This window comes from Perkinsus marinus (assembly GCF_000006405.1).
Source record: "Perkinsus marinus ATCC 50983 genomic scaffold scf_1104296934368, whole genome shotgun sequence".
Taxonomy (NCBI): Eukaryota; Perkinsozoa; order Perkinsida; family Perkinsidae; genus Perkinsus; species Perkinsus marinus.
Window position 1 is genome coordinate 285,766 of NW_003214825.1, and position 11,215 is coordinate 296,980.

The 11,215-nt window shown below is 44.4% G+C and overlaps 1 protein-coding gene across 1 annotated transcript; it reads right to left on the bottom strand.

Moving 5' to 3' along the window:
• Positions 1-507: 507 nt before the first annotated feature.
• Positions 508-6,446, bottom strand: Pmar_PMAR022614 (conserved hypothetical protein; the record flags this gene model as incomplete). Its single annotated transcript, XM_002784922.1, has 14 exons — positions 6,374-6,446; positions 6,238-6,324; positions 5,657-5,806; positions 4,855-4,950; positions 4,457-4,595; positions 3,620-3,714; positions 3,373-3,564; positions 2,993-3,036; positions 2,848-2,947; positions 2,574-2,723; positions 1,856-1,944; positions 1,552-1,653; positions 1,380-1,471; positions 508-620 (listed from the first exon to the last, which is right to left on the bottom strand). Exons 1-14 carry the CDS (start codon positions 6,428-6,430, stop codon positions 508-510), a joined length of 1,506 nt encoding a protein of 501 aa, XP_002784968.1. The 5' UTR covers positions 6,431-6,446.
• Positions 6,447-11,215: the final 4,769 nt, after the last annotated feature.

Here is an 11,215-nt window from a genome sequence, read left to right on the forward strand (position 1 = left end):
TACGCTGGACCGCACATTGCCCACGTGAAATCACACGGTGTGATTCACACAACTTCAGCTAATGTGGACTAGCAACCAGCTCACAAAAAACCTAACACTATATAGTATATAGTGTCAAGTGTACGGTCTATAGTATATACCGGACACTATAGCTACAACTGGCAAACTATATCGGGTATACCACACGTACTAACTGAGGGAGAAATAACAACAGATGAGAGGCGAGAATGACGAGAAAAGCAAGCTCAACGCAAATAATTTGTATTGACACCGTGGATCAGAGCTGGGGTCCCATTTACAAGAGAAGCACAGCATTTCGCTGTAACGTCCCTCCTTGGCATCTGAATGATAACTATTGAGCAAGACGCAACGCAAAATGGATTTGTTGGAGAATGGCTTCAGTCTATATCTTTATAACGCGAACAAAAAACTATCCCAGGTAGCATAACAAGGATACAGATGTTGATAATATAACATATTTGCATTGGAAGAATGATTGGGAAAAAATCAGACGGCGACTGAATCCACCTCAGCGCCGTGATCGTCAACAGCGATGAGTGTAATACCACCCTTCGATGAGCTGAGATCGATCTTCGCTATCCAAACGTGATTGAATGTACCTGATGGAGGGGAGCCGGGATCGTGGAGTCGAAATCGTAGAATCGCCGTCAGATTAATCGATTCTTGTTCACATTGCAACATACAATAAATTGTACGATACATAGTAAACCAACACTTCTGCTATGGAAGCATCTATTCATCTCTTCTGATCCTATTCTATTCGAAGACGTTCAGCAGCAGCTTCTCCATTGCTGTGAGCAAAGATATCTTCGCGTGTCATCTTACAATGCGTAAGCTATGAATTACGCTCATATGTGATGCCTTGATGAGATATTCAAAGATCAACCATATGGATAAGACTGTAGAAGGATTCTCTATGTGGTAGGGAATCCCTACAACTGCCATATACCTCGTCATAGCCTTCGACTCTTACCCTCCTAGGTCGCAGTGCATAAACTCCGCCTACCTATGTGGCTGGACCTCCTCGAGGTCGTTATTGAATCAGAACACTTTGCTGTAGCACTAGTGTACTAACATGCGTTGAATCAACGCCGTTGATGGTATTACGAATCACAACTATAAATGCATTGTACTGCACTATGTACATGATATAAGCATGATGTGAAGAGGCGAAGTTTTAGCATAATGCTAAAACTACGCCTCTGCACATTATCCGTGTCGTAGAGCGTGGTTATAATGCTCATGCTCCGGAACTACGTTCATCATGTGATGCGGGGACTCCGATATAGTTCTATGCATTATACCAACCACCGAGGAGTACATCAAGCATTTGTGCATGAAAATACGAAGGAACCTACCTAGCTTTGCAAAACGTTCATCTTCCCGAGCAAGAGCGTCTTCAGGCGGGCTGTCATTGGGAGACACTCCCCATTTTCCATCACCCACGAATCTGATACGATAAATACGCATATAGAATATGAAAACCATGACGGACCAATTCTGGCAATGAAACGATTATACCAGCCTTACACGGTGCTGAATCCCTCGGCTTCCCCGACTTTGCCGTTTCTCAATGGGAGTGAACGCTTGAACGCATGCACATGATGCTCGAACGCCACCGTAATGTTGATTCTGACAAACGAGGCGTGAATACACCCATGAAATACTCCAAGACAAGTAGATGATGGGAGGAGTCCTCGCCGAGGATGGTTCACGATGCTAAATGCGCACGCAAATCGCATGCGAGAATTTCAATGATTGTCTCACGATGAGGTGATAGTGGAGAAGATACTCGAATGAACATAATTGAAACATTCGCGGAGAGACTGCGTACTTGGTAAAAAGTTCCTTCTCCCAAATGTCGCGCAGTCGACTGCCCTGTGCCCATATAGCCGGATCCGATAGGCTCGGATACATCGGCATCTGAATGAGAGGAGAAGCACCCCATGATCTATTCCAGGTTGAGATTTCTTATTTTAGTCGAAAAATTTCACTCGAATGGTTTTTTATACTAGAGAAATTTTGACCACTCTCGAGCCTCCTAATGCAACGGTGGGGAATACAGTGTAGCCACTATGTGATCCGAGCTGTAGGTCAGAAGGCTCCTGAATCTAGGTAACCAATCACAAAGCCGCCAAGCGATACCATAGTCGGATCTCGAATTCTCACATGCACTATGGTACATCCAAAATCCGACTACGGTCGTCGACTTAACACAAAATGGCAGATTATATTATCGATTTGAGTTCTCGTCAATCGGGAATGCAAAATCCTCAGGCAACAATTCTTACCCGTTTTCTAGGAAATTCACACGATTTTGGGGAGTAAATTTCTCGCTCGCAATCATATACGAGTAACGGTTTCGAATATGGCCGTCGTACTACAGTATTTGATCACTCATTACTTCACCTTAACCTTGTTAGAATTTTAGCCCGCAAAACTACTAAGTTGACGCAAAATACTGAATTTATGGACTATTTTTCGAAGAAAAAAAACGCTCCTGGTAAGTTCTGACGAGCAGACGAGTGATCCTCGGTCGCCCAGCAGCTCACATGATACACCGCTAGATGCCGAGCTTGCCGTCCAGGAGCAGTTTCGATACCGTCAAGTTGTGCTGATACCCATCGCGCTGTATTCAACGCTGGCTCACCATAGTCCGAATCGAGTGCCCATAGGACTGTGGAGTGACCGAGGACGTGTACCTAGGAGCTGGAGTCTTCAGCGATGCAGTCAGTGGCAATGCTCTATTGCTAGAGAGTCATCGTTTTCAACTGTTGAGTTCATTCGAGGAACCCGCACGTCACACTCATCGACTCGAGAACTCACATGATTATTGGATCGGTCGCATATCTCTGGTACTCGTCCATTAACCACTTCAAATGCAAAATAGCCGTAGTAAAGCGGTCGAATTCGTCGCATAGTGTTCCTGAATATTCGAAACTTGCCAAATACGCCTGCCTAAATCACTTACATATCGCAATCTTGGGAGCTGTATCGGACGTCTCTTGGCTTCGCCTACAAAAAAAACACATCGTACACATTAAAAAATTCGTTTGTCACTAGATGAAACGAATTCATGATCTTCATATATACAGTGTCTTCGCATTCGTTAGGCAATTCGGTCGGACCGGAGTGAAACCTCAATAAATATAACGAACATTTCTTCTCAATCGAGTCGCAGAAAACACCATGATTTTTTCGTCAAGCAGAGCTTGAGTACTGAATTCCCTCAACGTAAGCGTAAAAACAATTTGTTTTAAACAAATATGCTTGATCACAGCTGTCAGAGGAGCGGAATCGACTCTATACGAATGATGAAGTGAATATCGATATCAGTATGTCAACTCTTACATTAACGCCGAGGTCATGGTTGCCAGTAGTGAAGATTAACGGTATCATGTAACCTTGATCGTCATCATCATCATCTCCTTTTAACGGGTCCTTCGGTTTCACACGTATTTTATCCCAATTCGACAGAAACTTATCCCAGATGCAAGCACACCCAATCAGCGAATTGTCGTAGCTCACATCGCCGGCAAAAACCTGACAAAAATCTTCTGAAAAAAAGGCGGAGCGACGCATTTTTCGCATTTCTTACCGCGACATATGGATCGTATTTAGTTAACTGTTCGCTCACTTGCTGACCCAATTCGTTGGCACCAGCGTCACCTCCAACAGCGATAGTCACTTCTCCTGATAAGGAAAAACTCGCTCGCCATGAACTCGCGCCTTCTTTCTTGAACGGATCCAAAAGTCTCGATCGACGCAACTACACCCCTCCACATATTCTTAGCATACAAGGTGTGCAGCTCATAATTCATCAACGAAGTCGAGTTTCACCCTGATATTTGAATTATTCAAATTGAAGCTATCATATTCAAATTGAATATGATAGCTTTATTAACACTATCACTAACCTGGTAAGGTATATGCAGTGTTGGGGGATCATATGGTCACTATAGCGTACAGAAACCAGTGAGAGTTCTCCAGAACTCCCATATTTTCCACCAACACACATAATTGACCATGTGCTTATTCTCCCACACTGACTATATCCAAATCACATGGAGCAACGAGGAGCATGAACGTCTCTGAGACGACTTCGACTAAAGGTTCCGTGATGACCAAGAACAGCTGAAGTTCCGACGAGGAAATAGATCCTCCTGTGTTCCCTAGCGACCTCCAAATGAAAGGTGAGAAAGGAATTCAATGATGCTCAGGAGTAATGATGGATTGTCACGAGCTGTTCGAAAACGATCATGGAGAGATCTTATCGTGTTGACATAAACACTGTCCCAATACAGCTACATAGCCTTGTTCCATAGCTAACGTATTGCTATCAACTCCTCTATATATAGCTACATTTCCTTAACTAATTGTTGAGTAAAATAGCGTACAGTCGAAAGCAAGAGATCAGCTCACATTGAAAACCTACCACTCAGTGGGACCGTCCGAAATCTTCTAACATCACTGACGATTTCATCATCAGCGCTTATCCAGAATTCCACGATAGCTCCTGGAGACAAGCCGTATACGTAGGCCGCATAAACGTCTCGCGAGTAATCACCAGGAACCTGAGCACGATACGTGACTGATGGCAACAACGACTATCTAGAAGCTCCTAAGAGCAACCATCACTAAACCATTTCAGGGATACTGTAACGCAGCGCTAGAGAACTCGTAAACGCTCACTCTGTAAAGGCAAACAAACAATGAAACACAGTAAGCTGTTCACACACCGGTTTAACCCAAGCGACACTGCGCGCGACATGGAGCAAGAGAAACTTCAAAAACGGAGGTATTCGATGAATGTGTTTCCACGATCCAACCTACTGTGAAGCGCTGAGGAACAACCTCTTGTTTGCGCTGATCTCCGCTCTCTCGGTACACGAACACGACTTTCCTCGACTCATCCGCAGGAAAGTGTGCCTGCGATTCGTATGAACAGTAGTCAGCAGATGAAACAGAAAATAAATAGGGCATAACCTAGCTCAGCTGGGGAGCTACCGAACATATGAATAGACTTCATTTTATTTCCGTCTTGGACCACTGTTGAGCCCCGAAGTACTACTAACCAGTTCGAAGAGTATTCTCACGGAGCACTGCAGATTAGTCAGAAGTGAAAAACGCCGTATGGATTCACGCCAACATATAGGGAAATTTTTATTGGATATTTCATTATTATCATCCGACACGCCCAGAAAATATGTTGATGATTCGAGTGATCTGATGATCTATGAATCATAGACTAAGATATCGCATCTTCCTGGCACTGCAGGGCAAGATATAATGCCACGAGGTGATATGCGAATGTCTGTATCGGTGTTGTGGTATACACTCGTTTTCCTCAGCTGTTTCTCCAATTACTGAACTGTACTTACGAATTCGAGCAGTACAGAAACCAAAAAGAATATCCTGGAATTTCCTCCTATATATCAATGATATAAAAACCACACTGGCCACATACTACATGAAAGGGAAGAGGAATCGATATGTATTAAGCTACTCGGACGAATAAGTTTTCCCATGTCAAAAAAATGCATGACAAACTTACCGGTCTGGAACTATCATGTTCAACCGGGCTCATCTATTGTTTATGTACAATGAAAAATTCCCTTCGAAGAGGAGGTCTTACATTGATGATGACTTCACTAGAAAGATTCTTAGCAGCAGTAAGATATATCTGGCAAGGTGCACGTGTACTTCCATGTTCGCATGGACGATGACTCAGTGTGAGAGCCCTGGTGAGCCGAGACGACCATTGGAAATTCGACGGCCATGCTACCTGAGAGAACGGCAACTCGATAATGTACGGTTCCCTTTGTTGTTCCATATGCACTATTGAAAAATGTGTTATCACAGCAGACATTTCCGTGAATATTCGCTTAATCTGATTCATTCATATCCACTAGCCCTCAAGGCATTTACGCTGTTTCCGAATGCAAAAAATACCCCCCTTTGACGATTTATACTATTGTATATTCTGTGGAAGAAGCAGTGAAGCAGCCGTCGAGGCTGCGGCCAAGAAGGAAGAAAGCCCTCCAAAACCTCCCCAATGGGGAGTCCCCAGCAGCAGATGGCGTGAAGCCGGCGCCTTTGAGTAGACGCGCGTGGCTATGTACCATGCATTACTTGTTATAAAGTTTCAACCGAATGCGAAATAAACGTCGCAGCAGAGTCACGATTTTCGATGGAGTTCGATAGTCAGATGCTCACCGGAGTTCCTCCAAGTACAACTCCAATACCATGATCGACTGTTGCGAATATCGCAATACAGGAACGCTGCAAGCCATAGGCCATCACCTGGCAACCCATCAGAATGACAATCATGTAATAAGCTCTGAGTTAATACCCCAGCTATAAGAAAGGAGGCAAATAAGCATCTAGTGATTTGCATGAAGTTGCCCATTCTGAATTTAGTCGCGAAGAACTGAAAACTCACACTCACTGAAAACACTCGAACGTTCGAGTAGCTGCTATACACTCACTATCGGTATCGCCCCAAGAGTCGTACTGAGGAAAACTTGGCTATGGTAGGTCCACATTGTAGGCAATTGTATGATGTAACTGCACTATAAGTGAGGAGTCGATCTCCGCTAATGCTCACCATGCTGCAAGCGCCGTCTGCCACTTCAATAGGCTCTCCAAAGCCGTCAGCCAACCTTCACCTAGTTGTAAAACCTTAGGTATTATCGCTATAAGGAGGTGAATAAGAAGCATGCCTCCTAGACATAACCTAAGACCATGACTCTTTCTTCGCTTGTCTCCTCAGCCTATATAAGCTCGGCACTATATCATCATAATACACGAGTTGTACCGCTATGAGTGTAGAGACATGAACAATGCCTCTTTCTTCGCTTGTCTCCTCAGCCTATATAAGCTCGGCACTATATCATCATAATACACGAGTTGTACCGCTATGAGTGTAGAGACATGAACAATGACTCTTGTTCATGACACTTGACGATAACTAAGGTCGCGGTAAATGGGGCCGCTATGCCAGTGAAATGCGCCATTCAGGAATCTTTTTGGCGAATGGGTGAATATGACAATAGACTATACGATTCGAGAATCTATTGGGCGAATGGGCCGCTATGCCAGCGAATTATATCATTCAGGGATATGTTACGCGAGCGGGGCCGCTATGCCAGTGTAATGCGCCATTCAGAAGTCTATCTAACGAATGGGGCCGCTATGCCTGAGGATGCCTCATTCTTTGACTACTTCATTGAGGAACGTTAGTCTAGTGATGCGCTTCAGATAGAAATTTTAACGTAGAGAGCTGAGACCACCTTCACGAAACAATTTCGCCGATGAAAGCATTAATCACAGGGAGTCTAGGGCGAGATCTAGCAATGCTTGAAGCCAGATGAGTTTTTCGTGACGAACATCGGTCCATTGAACTTACAGTAGTTGTTTGGAGCTCGATCCAATAGAGATGACAACGGACCAATACCAAACAATTAATATGCATAGCGACAGGACGCTCAGAATTCCAAGACGGGCATAGTCTGCTGGAGTAGATGAACGACTACTGTCCTCTGTCGGCACAGGAAGGCCCTGACAGTAATGGTACACGGCGACAAAAGTACAGCTGCTGACCCTAGTCACCTCGATCGTAAGGTCACCTTCTTCTGCATCCCCAAGTATCCTAGAGTAGATAACTTCATTTTTGATCCGTCCCAAAAACCTCGTAGTAAGCAGTGCACAGATAACTAACACCGCTGTAACGAAGGTTTGGGATACTATGAGCGCATCTCGGTAAAACAGCGTGTTGAGGTAAGGCAATGAGCTGAGCATTGCATTAGCTCGAAAAGCTAGAGTGCAAAGTACTGCCCTTGGTCACAACGCAAGCCGTAACGTGACGGATACGATGGAAAACAACCACCAAATCGAATTAAAATATAGACTGTGCACTGCACAGTGAGCAGGACCATGATCGGATTCATACCAGTAGTAACATTCAGCTCATATTTCACACGAAATTAACTGTAACTGCACTTGTATCTTCGACATGCGCGAACAGTTCGTTACTTGCCAAACATCTACTTATCAGCGACTTAGTCGCAGGGTTTAATGAAGCACAATAATAGTTCTTGAGAGTGCTCACATTGTTCTCGTTGTTGTAGTTGGAGTAATGCACGTGAGCAACTAAGGCGCCAAGTTTCATCCAGTCGAATATATATCCGCACACTACTCCTCAAAAAACATAAGCCTATTTCGGTCTTATTCGTAACCTCGCCGCATCGTCTCATTCATGACTGATCTCTACCTTAGGACCTAGCATCCACTCGAGAAGCGATAGTCATAACGCAGTACTTCCACAACTCAACCCGTAACAGATATCACACACATTCAAGCAGCAAACCAAGGTCAGATTCGTTGACCAACATAAATGCCCTGAAGAAGTGTGAGATGTTATCATACACTCAACTCTTCTTATTCCACTCATGACCCTTCTAATGTAACTATAGCGGCGGAACAGGTCGCACGTGAAAGCACCTTTCACGAGTGTCCTACTGCCTTCCGTAGGCAGTTACTGCGAGTTGCCTTACGTCCATAACTTCAGCATGAGCTCACGATAACCTACACTGGAGCTAGTGAATCTCAATGTTGCTACAAGCAGAGTTATCGAGTCAAATCCAACGTAGGGGATGAGACGTGCAAAGATGGCTTTTGTGCGCACTTGCTTCGCTCCGCTAAGAATGTTTGCATGTTGTGAATTTTCGAATACACGAATGATATGTCTATCTCACTGCAACACCTAAGTAGACTTTAATCAGTTAAGTATCGACATCTAGATGTAGCTGGTTCTTTTGTGACTAGGGCAGGTGCGGCTATGTACCACGTATTACTCGCTATAAAAGAAAGTGTCACTCGACCACGCCAGTGGCAAGGAGTACGGCTGATAATATCAGCATATGTTTTCCAGTAGGAACATGGATTACGATGATTATTAGTCATCGTCTCACGCATTGGAAAACGCAGCTTCAGTGGCTGTGAACAAGTAAGTGCATCCAGACTGGCCAAGCATGTTTCTCCCGAAATGAAACCTCTAGCCTCCGAGTTGTGGCAGGGCGCGTGTCGACTCACGAGTGCCATCTGGGCACTGCGGAGGATGACACGCAAGGTACACTAAGGACACTCAGGATAGTAAGCTTCTGTCGTAAGCCACTGAAGCTTGCTACCTGGAGTGCCCCTAGGACCTACATCGGAGACCTCGGTTAAAAAAAATATCACGCTTAACACATACACTACTCCAGGTTGTCAAGACAGTCTGGCTTGTGTGACTAGCTTGGCATCTTGAAGGACTCAGATTCTCTTCTTGTGCCGGCAGCGATTGTGTCAATCGCTTTCCCAAACCAGGCTTCGCCGAAAGACAACTCTCTGGCACGGTTTCAACCGCGGAGAAGCCACGCTCTTCCTAAGCAAGAAATGCAGAAATTCCCACAAGAATTCCCATTTCAGTACTACCCGAGAAAAGAATTATTCTGAATTGCATTTCAGAGGGAGTTAACTGAGCCATACCACTGCTGTTCATCACTTCATGACTGTTGTTGGAGCATTCATGATCGCATTTATTCCTATGTATTGCATTGCTGTATTACTGTCAACTCTATATAGGTTCTAAGTTCAGTAGTTGACTACCAAACGCCGTCGTTTCGGCTCTACCTTTCCGATTCGCTCAAGTGCTGGTGAAAATTCCACGTAGATGCAAGCATGGCAAACACATTAGGGTACGATAATTTCTCAAAATTTCCTCAGAATCTTCGTATAGTAATTGTGCATGTGTATATTCTCCCACACTGTAATTAGACGTGGGCCTTCGCGCGATTAGAGAAATCAGTCTTGTCGCACTCAGTGTTGAGCTTTCCAATGCGAGCCGATACGGATTACATCCATGGGAGTTCTCCTTCTTTGAAGAGAACCACAACAATGAGTACGTTCACAATTACCTTTGAACACGATTCATTCAGGATCACATAGAAGCTCATATTCCCCCAGCAGATCGCGTTATGTCGCATCCTTTCCGAGCACAGAAAACGATCAGAGCCCCTTGAATCGATCCTGGGCTGCTGGCCAAGTACGAACTACTCTTGACGACTAGGCAACTCAAGGCTATGGTTAATGCAATCTAGAGATTCTATTTACAATCGTATTCACAAAATCATCAAATAACTTCAAGCTAAAGCTAAGATTCGATAGTTGTGGACTCTACTCTATGTTGTTTCAACTTATTGACTGCTGATTTCAGCAAGCGTCGCGTCAAACCTTGTCTGCTTCTCCCGAGATCGAGAATAGTATAGCAGAACTTTCCATGCAGTACCAAAACCTAAGTGGACAGCTTGAGAGGCTCTTCAAGGTCAGTTTGTTTGGCGTGTCGTTAAATTCAGCAAAAAATTGAACTTAAGCCGTTAGAATCTGAACTACATTGATGATACAAGGCGTCATGCAGTTGACCATCAATATAGCTGAGATCCTGAGCCTGTTCTGAACCTCAGAACAGTCTTGAAATTTATGTTTACTCTCCTCAGCTGAGCTCAGGAAATTCCTTGCTCATTCGAGGAGTTGATGCACGAATCTGGTCACCAGATTCTGGTGTGAAATGTACCGATTTTCCCGAAATTTCCTCAAATTTTCTATAATGTCGGCAACACATGTAGTTGAAGATGTGCATATTTTCCTCCCCCCACACTGATTCAGAACTTGGACAGAGAGGTCCAGGAGAGACAAGCAACTGAAGTGAAACTGAGTCGTCATGTGCAACAGCAAGTTGAGGAACTTGTCAACATAGTTAGAGAAAGCGAGACTAAGACTGAACAGGTGAGCAACTGTTCAGTGTATGAGCAACAACTCATGAGAACTACTTGAGCACCACTTCCTCTTTTATCACGACAACACTTGTCTTAAAGTGTAGTTGGAAAGTTCCGCTCACTTGCAGGACGTGGGACAAGCCATGAAGGTGCTCCGATCCGATTTGAGTCTGCAAATCAGTGAGAGCTCAACCAGGCACCAACAGAAGCTTGAGAAGAAGATCCTGGAGGAGCTCAACAGAGGTGCCCTTCTCCATAGCAATGCTCAACAGTTCGCAGTGTTGGAGGAATATGAGTTCGCTTTCCGCAGCTGCGTTCGGGACTTTCCAAAGCTAATTATAGATGTTATCTCGAGTAGAAGTGTACAGAAACGAAATAGA